The 16,684-nt window shown below is 44.0% G+C and overlaps 1 protein-coding gene across 1 annotated transcript in view; it reads left to right on the forward strand.

The window, feature by feature from the left end:
• Nucleotides 1-218: 218 nt before the first annotated feature.
• The window catches only part of LOC140193377 (solute carrier family 2, facilitated glucose transporter member 11-like), a 28,289-nt gene continuing 11,823 nt past the window's right edge, over nt 219-16,684 (forward strand). Inside the window, exons 1-8 of the mRNA XM_072250713.1 lie at nt 219-224; nt 1,003-1,101; nt 1,187-1,347; nt 4,000-4,124; nt 5,936-6,065; nt 9,390-9,538; nt 12,333-12,520; nt 15,075-15,185. Coding sequence (XP_072106814.1) covers nt 219-224; nt 1,003-1,101; nt 1,187-1,347; nt 4,000-4,124; nt 5,936-6,065; nt 9,390-9,538; nt 12,333-12,520; nt 15,075-15,185 — 969 coding nt within the window. The remainder of the gene's footprint in view (nt 225-1,002; nt 1,102-1,186; nt 1,348-3,999; nt 4,125-5,935; nt 6,066-9,389; nt 9,539-12,332; nt 12,521-15,074; nt 15,186-16,684) is intronic.

Here is a 16,684-nt window from a genome sequence, read left to right on the forward strand (position 1 = left end):
TCACTCTCTCATCCTCCCTCCCATATGATCTAGAGTTCATCCAGTTCCAGCACCAACTCCTTAGCGCGTACGGTTAGAAGCCATAGCTGGATGCACTTCTTACAGGCGTAGTCATCAGAGATACTGGAGGTCTCCCTGTCTTCCCACATCCCACAAGAGGAACATTTCCACTATCCTGTTCTAACTGATCATATATAAAGTAGGAAGAACAATAAACCATGGAGGTGGGGGAACTCCACCTACAGCTTTTTTGCCTTCACTCACTGAAGCCTCAAACGGTTAAAGCCTAAAAAAATCTCCACTCCAACACTGACCACTCCAACAATGGCTGCTCCGCTTGACCCTGCCTTATTTTAATTTGATGTTGCCAATCAATCCCAAATTCTGATTGGCACCTGAACAAAGCACGAAACTGCCATGATTTTCTACTTTTTCTATTCAATTGTGAATCTGAGTGAACTATGTTTTCTCAGGCTTCCGATCTCCAATTTGCTGCTGCTCAAAGCTCCAAACCGCTGCAAATCACTGCCTATTCACTCATTCGGTGAACATGGGTGAATTATGTTTTCTCAGGCTTATGACCTCTGATTTGCTGCTGCTCAAAGCTCCAAGTACCATTTTGGGTAACACTCATGATTTCATACAACTGAAATATCCTACCCAATCCTATCAAAGCAAATCCCTTCCTACACTCTTGAATTTCTCAGCTCAGCAATCAGCTGAAAGATACAATATTGGAATAAGCAGTGTTGAAAAGAATACCATAATGTAGAAGCAAGTCACTGGTGAATAGCACAAACAAATTACTATAAAATTCAGACAAATGCAGTTTGCCCAACAAAACAGAAAAGTGATTGAATTTCTCGGTTGTAGCTGCAGTAAAACTTCGGCTGCTCGTTTTGGGATGTGAAAGTCTTGATTAAATGTCTGCTCTTATCTTCCTTTCAAAATAAATGGTGCCTACAGAAAATAATCCTCTTTGCTTTCTTTTTGTTCCTTTAGCTGCAGATTCGGGGTCTCCTCCTGACCATCTTTTCTGCCTGCATTGGTGGCACCTTCCAGTTTGGCTTGAACCTGACGATCATTAATGCACCAACAACCGTGAGTCCACAGTTATGGTCAACAAAGAAACATTGGTGTTCTCCAAATTTGTAAAACCAAAACTAGATCTGTAACTTTTAATCAGTTTGTCCAGAAGTTCATCAATGAGACCTGGACCAAACGCTACAATACACAGCTGGAGAACAGGGTCATTACATTTTTCTGGACCCTTATCGTGGCCACTTACTCTGTTGGAGGACTGGTTGGGGCTCTTATTGCTGGACCCATGGCCATAACATTTGGAAGGTATGAATCATGAAAGAAATGTGCTTGTTGAATTCTGATATCCAGATATATCCACTTCTATTTGCATTTATTAGGGGGTAAGACTTGTTGAGGTTATTTGTAATTTCCAACTCCCAAACACGTAAAGATTTGATTTCACTCCCACGTCTTTCTCCCACCATGATATCTCCTCACTGCATCCTGTCCTCCATTCACCCTTACTCTGTCTTCTATCCTCCTTCCTCCATCTTTACAACATGGTCCTCTCGACTGCAATCCTTTGTTTTCTTCCCCATCTTCAGTGTTTCCATCTCCCTCTGAATTCTCTACTTCCAGTGTGCTGCCACACTTTATCTCAATTCTCTTTTTACTTTTCCACCTATTACCTTTCTCTTCATAGTCTCCCTATATCATTAGCCATATCCAAGTCAACCTAGCTTCTTCATCTTCCATTCTGCATTCGCATCCTCATCCTTCCCAGTGTTCTTCCTCCAGCTATTCCTTCTTTCCTTTCCCATCTACTCCCTCCATCTATCCATCCATCCATCCTCTGTCACCCTCTTCTTCATTAACCTCCTGCCCCATTCTTGCAATTCCCTGAAATTTGGAATTCCAGTAAGATGACACCTGATTAAATTTTGACTTCTGGGATCAGAGGTTAATTTGGCTGTTGTTCTATCACCCGATAAGGTTAAATCCTTCAATGAGAAAACAGCCTTTTCTAATCTTACAGGCTCTGAGACATTAAAACATTTGTTGCTGAGAATTTCAATAAATGTTCTCTTAAATTGTTAAATTTAAAATTGGCAAAGTTTAAATGTGGAATCAATGGGGTTAGACTATAGGCCTCACAATAACTACAAGAAGGTAGAGGAACTGATATACTTGTAGGTTATGGAATGATGCAAAATTAAATTGGTAAATTGGTTTATTATAGTCACATTACCAAGGTAAAGTGAAAAACTTGCCTTGCATATTATTCATACAGATCAATTCATTAACAACAGTCCATTGAGGTAGCACAAGTTAAAACAATAACAGAATGCAGAATGAAGTGTTACAGAGAATGTTCCGTGCAGGTAGCAGGTAGATGATGTAGACTGTGAGGTCAAGAGTCTATCTTGTCGAACTAGGGAACCATTCCATGGTTTTATAACAGTGGGATAGAAGCTGTTCTTGAACCTGGTGGCACCTACTTTCCCACTTTGTATCTTCTGCCCGATGAAGATGGGAGAAGAAAGAATGCCTGGGGTGCCTGGAATCTTTGATTATGTTGGATACTTTACTGAGGCAGCAGGAAGTTTCGACAGAGTCCATGGATGGGAGGCTGATTTCCATTATGTGCTGAGCTCTGTCCACAACTGTGATGGATATTCACTCCTTGGTTGTTTGCTAATCTCAGTTTTCTAAACAGCATCTGCGACTTGGTTAGACCAAAAACAATGATAGGTAAACTTCCAAAGTAATATTGCTTTGTTTAGGGAGCGACTCTTCAGTTTTTAAAATGTAAATGTATAGCAATGATTAGCTTGAGGTTAAAAACATAGCTTTGCAAACAAGCTCTGTCTATGTAGCAGATTGCTAGCTCACTGTACCTGCTTTATTACTGCTCAAGGTGTAATATAAGATAATGGGTTGTTTAATTTGGCTTGGTTCAAACAGACAACCTGACTTTTACATTGCCAAATAGATGGCTAATACAATTTAGCATATCAATAACTGATGTGTTTATAATTCAAAGATTTTATGTACAGAAGGACGTTAGCTTCACAGCATTTTCAGTATTAATTGAGATCTATATCTCCAAGATGGTTTTAGACCATTTGTGTTAAAAGGATATCTGAGGAAATATCATATATGTGTGAAATCACCCAAGTGGAGAAAAGGATTATAAATGTAGAAAGCAGTTCAGTCTTATTCGGAATGGGGAAAGAGCATCAGGAAAAAATGTGAAAGGAACACAGGGTAAACTAGAATCCATTCTTCCAGCTTTGGTTTCTGCGACAGACGATTTGTTTGTCTGTACCGTGGTATGTCATTTTAGTTTATAGGAGTTGTACCTGTGTTTTGGAGATCCTTTATACTTTGTGATTTAGAAATGCTATGTGGTTTGTGTTTTAGAAATGGTTCATAATCTGGAAATGTTTAAGGTAAAAATTCTCTCTGAGCTTTAAATGTGTTTTAAGAAAGTTGCTTGAATTTAAACATGTATCACTGAATATAAATGAACTGTGTTTTAATCTACTTTGTTAGCTGGAAGTATCTTCACTTTGGTAGGGAGAGGGGACCCACCATTCAAATAGTGGGTATTGGCAGCTAAACTCACCACGGAGAATAAACAGGGAAGTAAACTATTCTTTGAAGATTGGGTGGTTACAGTAGGACCTCCCTTTAGTGAGAGTACTCATGGCTGTTTAGGGCTTAAGGTCTTCACTTCAGGTTAGAAGTTCGCAGTCAGCAAACCCAATGTCACACAACTCTCTGCAGTTCCTTGCAGTCACTGAGCTGTGATACACCCAAATGCACTCGGATGCACTCGTATATAAACTTGTTTGGAGCACTTTTCTGACTTAATACGTTCAAATCCAGATCAGATTGGATCTCATAATTACATTATTATGAAAATATGGAAATCACGTGACACTCTCTGACTGTTAAATTGTTCCTACACAGGAGGAATTCACTGTTACTGAGCAATGTTTTCGTGCTCATTGGTGCGTTGCTGATGGGTCTGAGCAGAACAGCCAAATCCTTTGAGATGATCATAATTGGAAGATTCTTTTCTGGAGTAAACTCAGGTATCTATTTTCTTTCAAAGCAGGGAGTAGGAAATGGCCTTGGGAAAATAGCATAACGTATTGGGGAGAAACGATAGCGTAGCACTTAGCTTTATGTTATTCTGGAGCCAGTGACCCAGAGACCCAGATTCAATTCCAGCCACTGTCTGTGTATTCTGCTGAAGAATGCAGAGCTTGTACGTTCCTCTAGATGATCCGGTTTCCTTCCACATTCCAAAGCCATGTGGCTGCTAGGTTAATGATCATATGGGTGTAATTGGGCAGTGTGGGCTCCTAAACAAGATGGGACTGTTATTGTGCTGTATCTTTAATGAAATAAAAAAAACAATAACTTACCATTCTGGCCTTGTCCAGTGGAGATACCACCCTGTTTTTAATACACTCCGTCCGAAGTAGTCTCCCACTTGTTACAGAACTCTTTAATGCACACAAATAACAAGTATAAGTACCACGTGTGATTTAGTAGTTTAAAATATGTTATTCTGTATGTTCACTCATCTACTGTATCGACATAGTAGGACTATAAGATAAAGTAGGATCGTCACCCTGTAAAATATTATCAGGTTATTACAATAGACAATAGGTGCAGGAGTAGGCCAATCAGCCCTTTGAGCCAGCACCACCATTCACTATAATCATGGCTGATCATCCACAATCAGTACCCTTTTCCTGCCTTCTCCCCATATCCCTTCACTCCGCTACCTTTAAGAGCTCTATCTAACTCTTTCTTGAAAGAATCCAGAGAATTGGCCGCCACTGCCTTCTGAGGCAGAACATTCCACAGAACCACAACCCTCTGTGTGAAAAAGTTTTTCCTGAACTCCGTTCTAAATGGTCTACCCCTTATTCTTAAACTGTGGCCTCTGGTTCTGGGCTCCCCCAACATCGGGAACATGTTTCCTGCCTCCTGGGAATGAACCTCGTGATCCTACGCTGCACTCCCTCAATAGCTAGAATGTCCTTCCTCAAATTTGGAGACCAAAACTGTACACAATATTCCAGGTGTAGTCTCACCAGGGTCCTGTACAACTGCAGAAGGACCTCTTTGCTCCTATACTCAATTCCCCTTGTTATTACGTCTGTTTTGTTTAATTAAGGTGGAAATATGCTGTACATTGAATGAACACTACCTCAAAGGTTTCTGACAAGCACAACTGATGCAGAAAGGACTCACCTTGGGCTTGAAGAGCGGGGTGACTCCAACAAAAGCAAACCCCAAAGTCCACAAATAACTGGCAACCCCTACTCCTGTAATTATTCTTAACTAATCTTTTATCCTTTCTAACAGCCAATGTGTCCATTCTCTGTTGCCTTTAACTCCATTTTCACCCTTGTCAGAATCAATGTTGAGAGTTTCCAATTACCTTTTCAAATCGTCTTTAAACTGAACTCCCCTCAGATCTTTTCCTTCCCACAGACTAACCTTCCAGTTTATCCTTGATGATCTGGCAATCCATCTCCAGAGTAAATGCTCAAGCTAGCACAGCCTTTTTTGCTGATTCGATGCAAGGGTGACTGGCGTCTCAGTGAGTGTAAGAAGTCTGGGATTGGAGGTATGATCCTTCCAGGAGATGTCAGAAAGCCACAGCAGCCTCAGGGGAAGAGCAAAGAAGTGGGACTCACTGGTTGTATGCACTGTGTGGCTTCTTCCATGGAATGAAGCTTTATAATGCAATGCTAAAATTTCAGTGTCTCACCTAATGCCAAGAATACAAACTTGCAAGTTGAATGTGGAATGTGATGAGTGTAATGTGATAAACTTTCAGTAAGTGTATGAGTGAAGAGTATCTTCATTCCCCTTTGCTCTTCAGGCGTGGGATTCAACATTAATCCCTTGTATCTCGGTGAGAGTGCTCCAAAGGAGATCCGTGGGACAGTGGCCCTCTCGTTTGCTCCATTTACTGCAGCAGGATTGGTGGTGGGACAGTTCATAGGACTGAGGTAGGTTCTAGGATTTTACATTTCTTCCATCCCTGGGTGTTGGGTAGATGTTTCAGACTAGACAATTATATAGAGACATAGGAGACAAAATCATAGTCATTTTTGAGAGAGGCAAATACATTAGGGGCATTTAAGAAACTCTTAGATAGGCAGAAGGATGATAGAACAATAGAGGGCTATATGAGGGAAGGGTTAGTTAGATCTTAGAATGGGTTAAAAGATCGGCACAACATTCAGCAAGATCACACATGTAGTGAAATCTTCACCATCTTACCTGTGCCCCTATCTCAGCTGCATTTTACAGGAGCACCATTCAGAGCATCCTGACAAGTTGCATCTCCATCTGGTCTGGGAGCAGCCGAGCATCGGACTGGAAGTCCCTAAAATGGGCTATGAGAACAGCTGAGAGGATCATAGGGGTCTCCCTACCACCCATTGGGAACATTTATCAGGAGCGCTGTGTACACAGGGACCTTAGTATTAACAAGGATCCCACACATCCATCCAGCACCCTCTTTGACTTTCTACCATCAAGCAGGAGACTCTGATGCATAAAAACAAGAACGATCAGGATGGGAAACAGATTCTTCACTCAGGCCATTAGGCTTCTGAACACCCTGCTGCATTGTATTCGAAGTGTCACCGGTTAATCTGTTCTGTCCCTTACAGCATTTAATTTATGCACCTAGTTTATTATTTATGCATGCTTCATCTGTGGATTTTATCCTTACCTTCATAAGCTGCTGTGTGTTCTGTGTACCACTGTGTACACCCTGCTGTGGAGAAATGTCGTCTCATTTCTATATACATTATACACGTGTATATACTGTAGTTAAGTGACAACAAGCTTGACTTGACTTGAAGTAGACATTAAATTTGATGTGCACTCCATATTGTGCCCACCCCTCTACTTGTTACCACCTTGATTACGAAACCCAGTAGCCAGGCCTGCCCATCTCCTGTTACCATGTGAGACTCCAAACCAGCATTGCCCCAACAAGAGCTCAGCCTGACCCCTATTGTTCCGTATTCCCAGAACTCCATCCGTTTGGACAGGAACTTTTGACCTACATTCCGTGTGCTGAACCTCCCGTGAGGTCAGCCTCCCTTTGTCTCAAACACCTCAAGTTTCAAAGTACATTTATTATCTAACAACATATGGTTCACCATTTTGTTGCAGGCATTCTCAAAAAAAGGAAATACAATAGAACTTTACTAAAAACTGTACATAAGCAAAGACTGGCGGATAAGTAATGTCCAAAAGAAGACAAACTGCAAATAAAAGTTGTACTGAGAGCATGAGGCCTTGAAAGTTCATCTGTAGGTCTTAGAATCAGTTCAGAGAAGCAGCTCAAAGCAGTCGAGCTGTCCAACACTCGCAGACCAGGGCTGTGTTTCAGATCTTTCCCTGTAACCCCCAGTACGCACCTCACAGACAATGCAAGGACTATGGCCCATTAGCTGGCTTTCCTATCACACTTGCCTCCTCTCCAAGGTAACACTCACTTAGGCCCCATAGTTCTTCACCCCTGGAACACACCTGACAGCCCCCTGGACTCAACCTGAATCCAGCATTCCCTCCAGGGTTCCAACTCCAGTGGAGCTGGCACATCAGCACCACAACATCTTGGGCTCATCCTGAAATCCTCAGCCCTACAGAAAAGCCAGTAGGAGCCACCCAGATGAACCTGGGATTACTTTGTCTCTGCGACCCATCCCTCTGTGCCTGCACCCACCCATGCCACAGTCCCATGATCCTGACAGACTTGCACACACCCCCACACACATGCACACATACATTTGCACACAATAATTCGACTCCTCCACTCTTCCACCAACACTGCTCTCCTAGTCAAGGGCCCTGTGTAACTTGTGGACCCGTTTTTTAATTATTCCGTGGATTCGTTCTTTTGTTCCCTACAACCCTGGATGTGTATAAGAACATAAGGAATAGTAGCAGGAGTAGGCCATCCGGCCCATCGAGCCTCCCCTGCCATTCAATAAGATCATGGCTGATCTGGCCATGGACTCATCTCCACCTACCTGCCTTTTCCCCATAACCCCTAATTCCCCTACTATACAAAAATCTATCCAACCTTGTCTTAAATATATTTACTGAGGTAGCCTCCACTGCTTCATTGGGCAGAGAATTCCACAGATTCATCACTCTCTGGGAAAAGTAGTTCCTCTTCATCTTCATCCTAAATCTACTCTCCCAAATCTTGAGGCTATCTCCCCTAGTTCTAGTCTCACCTACCAGTGGAAACAACTTTCCTGCCTCTATCTTATCTATTCCTTTCATCATTTTATATATTTCTATAAGATCTCCTCTCATTCTTCTGAGTTCCTGTGAGTACAGACCCAGGCAACTCAATTTCTCCTCATAGTCTAACCCTCTCATCTCTGGAATCAACCTGGTGAATCTCTTCTGCACTGCCTCCAAAGCCAGTTTATCCTTCCTCAAGTAAGGAGACCAGAACTGCACGCAGTACTCCAGGTGCGGCCTCACTAGTAGCCCGTACAGCTGCAGCATAACCTCCCTGCTCTTAAATTCAATCCCTCTAGCAGTGAAGACCAACAAACCATTTGCCTTCTTGATACTCTGCTGCACCTGCAGACCAACCTTTTGTGATTCATGCACAAACACTCCCAAGTCCCTCTACACAACAGCACATTGCAAATTTTTATCATTTTAAATAATAATCTGCTCTTTCATTATCCTAAATAACCCATTCTCCTCCTCACATGGACCCATAATCCTCTGAATGTAATCATCTGCCTCATCAACAATAATTTGCCAGCATTTATATAGTGACGTTAACTAAGGAAAGTACCCTACATTTATCCCAAGTCCCATCATATCGTCATGGTATCTGGTGCTTAACAACACCCGCTCCTTGACGCCAGGTACTAAAGGTCTAAAGGCCAAGTTATCCAGTCGAGTCGAGTTTATTTTCACATGCACAGGTATGGTGGGGTTACAATCACAGTGGGAAGCCTGTTTGTAGCAGAATCCCAGGCACAGGGATTCAGGCAATAGTACATAATTATACAAGACATGAAGAAAAGAGTGTGCAAAAAAAATAGAGAAACGTCATAGTAGGGCAAAAGGTAGACAATAGAGAGACTTTAATGATTATTGTCAAAGCATAAAGTAATATTGTTTGGGTCATTTATCCTGTTCAAATCTAATGTAAGTTTTAAGTAAATCTCTGTGAACTGAGGAATATTCAGAGGAACAGCGTTCCAGTGTTGTTCCATCGCAGCACCCACACAATGCACAAGGTGAGCACAAGTGAATCTGTGTTGTGATATGACTTGCAGAGAGATTTTGGGCTCAGATGAGTGGTGGCCTCTGTTGCTGGCGTCCTGTGCTGTGCTAGCCCTGATCCAGCTGGCCATGCTTCCATGGTGCCCGGAGAGTCCCAGGCACCTGCTCATCAACAGGAAAGATGAGAACTCCCACATGAAGGGTAAGTGGTGCCGAGGGAAGCAAGCAGTTCTTTTTGTTGACTGTGGGAAAGCAAGAAAGAAAATGGATCAACAGACTCAGAGGCAGTTGATGCTCTCAAGTGAACAGAAGACCATTCTCACTTCCTCTGTTCCATCAATGGGTTCCCCATTTGCATTCCATTCCTCCATCTGTCCTCACTACCTTCTCCTCTTTCCTTCACCCTCCCCTCCTATCCCCTCTCTCTCCAGCCACCCTCTTCTCCTTCATTTGTCCTCACTCCCTCCTCTAGGTGCTGAGGACACACACTGTCATGATTCTGGGGATTCACCATTTCCAATTCCTGGCCTTGGATGTACCTCGGCTGGAGGGAGTGGAGCTCCTTTTGTTTTTGCCGCATGGAAGAGTTGAGCTGAGCACTCTCAAAGTGAAGTTCGTGCCTTTGTTATATGGAGGCTTGGGAATCTTGAGAATTTGTAAATCCTTTTAACTTATTTATTAATTGAAAGACAGCCTGGAATGGTCCCTTCCAGCCACGCCACCCAGCAACGCCTGATTTAACCCTAGTTTAGTCACAGCACAATTTACAATCAGCAATTAGCCGACCAAGTGCTATGTCTGTGGACTGTGGGAGGAAACCGGGGCAGGCAGAGGAAAGCCACACTGCCCATGGGGTGAACGTACAAACTCCTCACAGAGAGCAGTGCTTAGCACTTAGCACAATGACGTGAAATGTGGCTATCTCACGTTGAATGGAGAGCTTCAATAATACGACTTGGACACAGTAACGGCAGTCAAAGAACCATCTCCATATCCACGCACCCAACCGGTCCTGACTCCACTGAACGTTGGCAGAGCATTCTTCACCCTGCCTCGAGGCGGCATGAACTCTAAGAGCTCGTACTCGGAGAAACGCAGGCGTCTTAAGCAATAATCCACATTGGCCAGAGGGCCAGCGATGTGGATGTGAAGACCATCCTGAGTCCTTGCCTTCTCCGCACTCAAAAGCCAGAGCACTGGATATCGGAATGTCCTAGATCTATGGGATCGGATGTCTGTGTGAGCAGGGGGCACAAGGGCTAGGCAATCGGTCAGTCAGTCCGGATCGGGAGCAGTATCTCCAACACCATCACACTGAGCACGGGGTCCCCCAGGGCTGTGTGCTCAGTCCACTGTTGTTCACTCTGCTGACCCACGACTGCTGCAACACACAGCTCGAACTGCATCATCAAGTTCGCCGATGACACGACCATGGTGGGTCTCATCAGCAAGAACGATGAGTCAGCATACAGAGAGGAGGTGCGGTGGATAACGGACTGGTGCAGAGCCAGCAACCTGTCTCTGAATGTGAACAGAAGAAAAGAGATGGTTGTTGACTTCAGGAGGACACGGAACGACACTCTCCGCTGAACATCGACGACTCCTCCGTAAAGATTGTTAAGAGCACCAAATTTCTTGGTGTTCACCTGGCGGAGAATCTCACCTGGTCCCTCAACACCAGCTCCATAACAAAGAAAGCCCAGCAGTGTCTCTACTTTCTGCGAAGGCTGAGAAAAGTCCATCTCCCACCCCCCATCCTCACCACATTCTACAGAGGTTGTCTTCAGAGCATCCTGAGCAGCTGCATCACTGCCTGGTTCAGAAATTGCACCATCTCGGATCGCAAAACCCTGCAGCGGATAGTGAGGTCAGCTGAGAAGATCATCAGGGTCTCTCTTCCTGCCATTACAGACATTTACACCTCACGCTGCATCCGCAAAGCAAACAGCATTATGAAGGACCCCACACACCCCTCATACAAACTCTTCTCCCTCCTGCCATCTGGCAAAAGGCACAGAAGTATTCGGGCTCTCATGACCAGACTATGTAACAGTTTCTTCCCCCAAGCCATCAGACTCCTCAATACCCAGAGCCTGGACTGACACCAACCTACTGCCCTCTGCTGTGTCTATTGTCTTGTTTATTATTTATTGTAATGCCTGCACTGTTTTGTGCACTTTATGCAGTCCTGGGTAGGTCTGTAGTCTAGTGTAGTTTTTGTGTTGTTTCATGTAGTTCAGTGTAGTTTTTGTATTGTTCATGTAGCACCATGATCCTGAAAAACGTTGTCTCGTTTTTACTGTGAACTGTGCCAGCAGTTATGGTCGAAATGACAATAAAAAGTGACTTGACTTGACTTGACTTGAATCAGTGTGCCCAGAGTTCAGGTCCCATCATTGGCTTGTCCAGGGGTCAATACTAACGACTGAGCCCGTCGGTCAATTGGAAGTTCAGAATTCAATGCCTGATGGCTGAGGCCTGGAGACTCGAGGCCTCCGCTAGAGTGGGACTGTCCGTGTGGGTGGGTGTGTGGGAGGTAGGAAAGAGGCTTGTTTTGCTGTTGTTTTGTTGCTCGTTGTGTTCTGTTGAACATTGTGGACATGCTAAGTTGGCGCTGGAATGTGTGGCCACACTTAGGGTTGCATCCAGCTCATCCCTAGGGCTGTCGGTTGTTAATGCAAATGACACATTTCACTGTACAAGTGATAAATAGATCTGAATCTGAATCAGATATCCATAAATCTGACTTTACCCTCTCAATACTCCAGTACGAGTCCCCCATCCCCCACGCCACACAATCCCGATAGCCCGGTTTGCTCTGGGTGCTTATTGTTCATTTTCACAGGGGTTTCCAAGGGGGTCACCTCCTGATGAACTCACTTCAGACAGCAGATGCTTTTTTGTCACCAAGATCTTTGTATTGTTGGAGATTTAGATGGTCAAAAAGGAGGAGCTGAATCATTAACGATCTAGCATCACACTTTCTGTTTACGCAGCTCTGAGGAGGCTGCACAGCAATATCGACATCACGGCAGAAATGGACGAAGTGCTGGAGGAGCAGGCTGTGCTTGAAGGTCAAAGGGCAAAGAGAATCTGGGAGCTGTTCCAGGACAGAGCCGTCCGGTGGCAGATGATCATAACCTTTCTGCTGGGCAGTGCCTTCCAGTTATGTGGCAACGATGCTGTAAGTAGCATTGAGATCCAGGGGAAGCTCAGCTCTTAAAAGCCAGTCACTGCAGTCAGTGCGGCTGCCCCATAGCTCTGGCAGTATGAGTACAGCCCTCACCTCAGCCGCTGTCTGTGTGGGATTTATGCTTTCTTTCTGTTCTGTGCTCCAATTTCCTCCTAAAACCTGAAGAAGTGCTGGCAACTTAATTCCCTCTAGTTAGGCTAGACTAATGAAAGGGTGCAAATAGCAATTGTGAGAGAGTAAGTGGAGGTGACAAGGAAGAAAGAGTGAGATTGGAGTAACAAATGCTCTGCTGAGGATCTGAACTAGTGATTGTGAGAGAGTAAGTGGAGGCGAGGAGGAGGAAAGAGTGGGATTGGAGTAGCAAATGATCTGCTGAGGAACTCAGTGGATGCAACAGCGCCTGTGGAAGGAAAGGAGCTGTCGATACTTTAGACGAAAGCCCTGCCTCAGGAAACATTGACGATCCCTCCTTGCCGCAGACGCTGCTCGATCCGCAGAGCTCCTCCCGCAGCCTGCTTGCAGCTCCGGGTTCCAGCGCCTGCTGTCTTGTGCCTCTCCGAGGTCAGGAATGAGACTGATGGGATTACTCCGGTGGGATGGACCCTAGGGGCTGGACTGAATCCAAGTCCATAACAGAAGATCAACTCTGTGCACCGGTGTGAATCATCTGTAACGCTCGAGGCAACCTGAGCCTGTGTTACACTATCTATGGGTCTCGGCCCGAAACATCAACTATCTATTCACTTCCATAGAAGCTACCTGACCCGTGGGTCACTCCAGCATTTTGTGTGTGGTTTTGCTTGTTGTGGGACTGAAGTACAGCTTTATCAGGGCTAGGTAGCAGAGAACAAATCGTCATGAAAAACTCTATATCCAACTTCCTGAATACACTTAATACGGAAGGGATTAAGGAACTTGGCGAGAAGGTGGGAACAGGGAACGGGGTATCCATGAACCCTTTGGCTTTGTAGTTCTGGGGTGGCAGGGTAGTGTAGTGGTTAGCACAACCTCGTACAGTGGCCAGTTGTAAGATCTGGGTTCAATTCCTGCCACTAGCTATGAGGAGTTTGTACGTTCTCCCTGTGACATCAAACTTTTCTTAAGATGCTCTAGTTTTCCCTCACTTTCCAAAGACCTACAGGTTAGGGCTAGTGAGCTGTGGGCGTGGTGCTGGGACACTCGTGGGCTGCCCAGCACAATCCTCACTGATTTGATTTGATGGAAATGACGCATTTCACTGTATGTTTCCATGTGCACGCGATAAATAAAGCTGACCTCACTTATCTTTAGTTTCTTGTTTGTCAATTCTGATTCCAGGTTTTAGTTCCAGATTAATTTAGGTCAATGCTTTAGATTTCCCAGCTACAATGGCATTTGAAGACAGATATGAGGTAACTAAGAGCAGGAGTAGGTAACAGACGTCTGCACCCTGTTCCCAATCCACAAGAAGGCACATGTCCCGCTCAGTGTCCCTTCTTCTGTTTCAACGTTAAATGTAGTGTCTTGATGAGTTTGTCTCTGCTGCCTCTGCGGTGGAGAATTGCACAGATCCACCTGCCTCTGAATGAAGACATTTCTTTTACCTGGCATTCCACCAGGCTGTGCCTCGTCATTCTGAATTCTCCAGCCCGGAAGACTAGATTTGTGCCTACAGGTCATTCATCTAGGCTGCTGGATTACTGAACCAGGAAGTTAACCATTAAACCTTGTATTTCCATAAGACAAGACCATAAGACAAAGGAGCAGAAGTAGGCCATTCGGCAAGCATCTTTAGTATCTTTCCAAGCCGCATCTCGTTTATTCCCCCTTTCCAGTAGAATGGACTTGTAAAACCTTCAGAATTCCCCACCCAAGAGGGCTGTGGAGGCTTGGACACTTGTTACATTCAAGACAGAGACCGATTGACATTGCAAGCAAGAGAACAGCCACCATCATATTGCATGTAAAATTGCGGCCTGGGGTTGGTGGCCGGAGCTGGTTACTGAATGGCTTGACCCTGTATTTCATACTGTTTCCACCAAATGCTTTACTCCATTGCCGAGACGTCTCTTCAACCCCCAGGTTAGTTACTGTGTGTACCTGCACAATGTCTTTACACTCTCAATGCATCACGGTCAGTCACACCGTCTGGAGCATCCACACAGACTCAGTTTTACATAAACAACCAGTTATTAGGTGCTGCAGATTCTAGAGTTAAACAATGGAATAACTGATTCCCCATTTCACAGTCACACTTTGAACTTGTTATCTACTGGCACAATCAGAACACAGCACGTTATCGAGAAATGCCAAGGCTGTGAGTTCGTATCTCACTTAGAGCACATGTGGGTTCCCAACCTCGATGAGAATTGGAATGTGTTTGTTCAGTCTGTTAGACATGACTTGTCTGGTTTTTGTTTGTAATGTGATTGTATAATAGCACTATCATCATTGAATTTATGCATTTTGTAAAGAAAACTAAATTACATGAATTTACTGCCTGTCCAATGCGTTATTCTGACTATATTTTGCTGGATTCAGAATCTAATTTCTTTTTTTCTGACAGATGTATTACTACGCTGTATATGTGTTCTGTGCTGCAGGAATTCCGGATGAAAAGATCCAGTATGTCACTATTGGAACTGGGTGCTGTGAGTTCACTACCTCGTTGACAAGTGTATGTACTGTTTCACTATGAACCAATTTTTCTCATAATTCTGTTAGGTTATGACAATCTCAATCAAATCTAATTTCCAACTCTCAAGTTTTTTTGACTTTAATCGCAGGACTGAGCCGCACCAGTGTTGGCTGTTCTGCCATCTTTCATCTCGGCTAAGTTTCAGGCAGTGTCCTCTGAATTTAAATATGTCAGTGATTCCCCTGTCACTGAAATTATACACAGACTGATTCATGCTGCCTAAAGATAGTGCGGAGGTGAGATCATGCTAGATAACATCAACATTGGGTCGGATAAAAAATATTTTAAAATATACTAGAGACCTGTGCAGATTAAATGTGATACATCAAAATATCTAATTTGGAGAGCACTAGAGCAATCATGAGTCTGACTTATCCCAGCCTGTACACTGCACTGTGCCTTGAAGGAAGACAATATTTCCTACTAAATGAGACTTAATGGTCTAGAAATTCCTCTGATCAACTCAAACAAATGGCTAATTTCACTCACCTCTTCTTACAAGTCCCATTGCCAAAGGTTTCAAAGGTTTCAAAGGTACATTTACTGTCAGAGAAATGTATACAATATACATCCTGAATTGCCTTTCTTCGCAACCATCCACGAAAAGAGGAACGCCCCAAAGAATGAATGAACCCCGAAGCCCCCCCCCCACAGCTCCCCTCCCTCCCGCACATAGCTGGCAGCAAGCAACGATCCACCCTCCCCCTACCAGGGAAAAAAAGCATCAGCACCCGCCACGGAGCACTCAAGCGTGAGCAAAGCAACAGTAAAGACACAGACTTGCAGTGAGCTCAAAGACTACATTGTTCACCCGGTATTCGACTAACCACAGGCTCTCACTCTCCCTAATAAGGGAGAAAGAGGTGCCTCCAGACGCATCTTCTAGAATTAACAAGCCTTTAACATCCTCGCTCACCATTTACTTTGTTCTGTCCCTCAAATTTCGGATCAGCGTGCCCATAGAAGGTAGCGGGTAGTGGTCGATGGGATTTACTCTGTGACTCGCAGTGTTCTGTCTCTCTTGCTTTCCTCCTTATAACAGGTATTCCCTTTGTTATCGTCCACCTTCCTCTGCAACGAACCGGTCTGATTTCTCTCTTCCCTTGTTTCAATTTGAACAATTACGAGGCTGCTTCTTTCTCTCCTAAAACCTGCTGAGTATTTTCAACATTTTCTGCTTTTATTTTGGATTTTCAGCATCAGTACGGTATTCTGTTTCCAAAGAAATTTGCCCTGTTCATGTATTACAAAGCCTAAGATCTCTCATGTTTTATGAACTCCTCTTTCAATATTTCCATTTATCCCATGTATCTTAATCTTCTGGATGAGGGACTTTCTCAATCACCTTATTAAGATCCACGAAGAAAATATCCACTCAATATATCCTAACATCTTAGAATCAGAATCAGCTTTATTATCACTGACATATTCCATGAAATCTGTTGTTTTATGGCAGCAGTATAGTGCAATAGATAAAA

Source organism: Mobula birostris, unplaced genomic scaffold (genome assembly GCF_030028105.1).
Source record: "Mobula birostris isolate sMobBir1 unplaced genomic scaffold, sMobBir1.hap1 scaffold_576, whole genome shotgun sequence".
Taxonomy (NCBI): Eukaryota; Metazoa; Chordata; class Chondrichthyes; order Myliobatiformes; family Myliobatidae; genus Mobula; species Mobula birostris.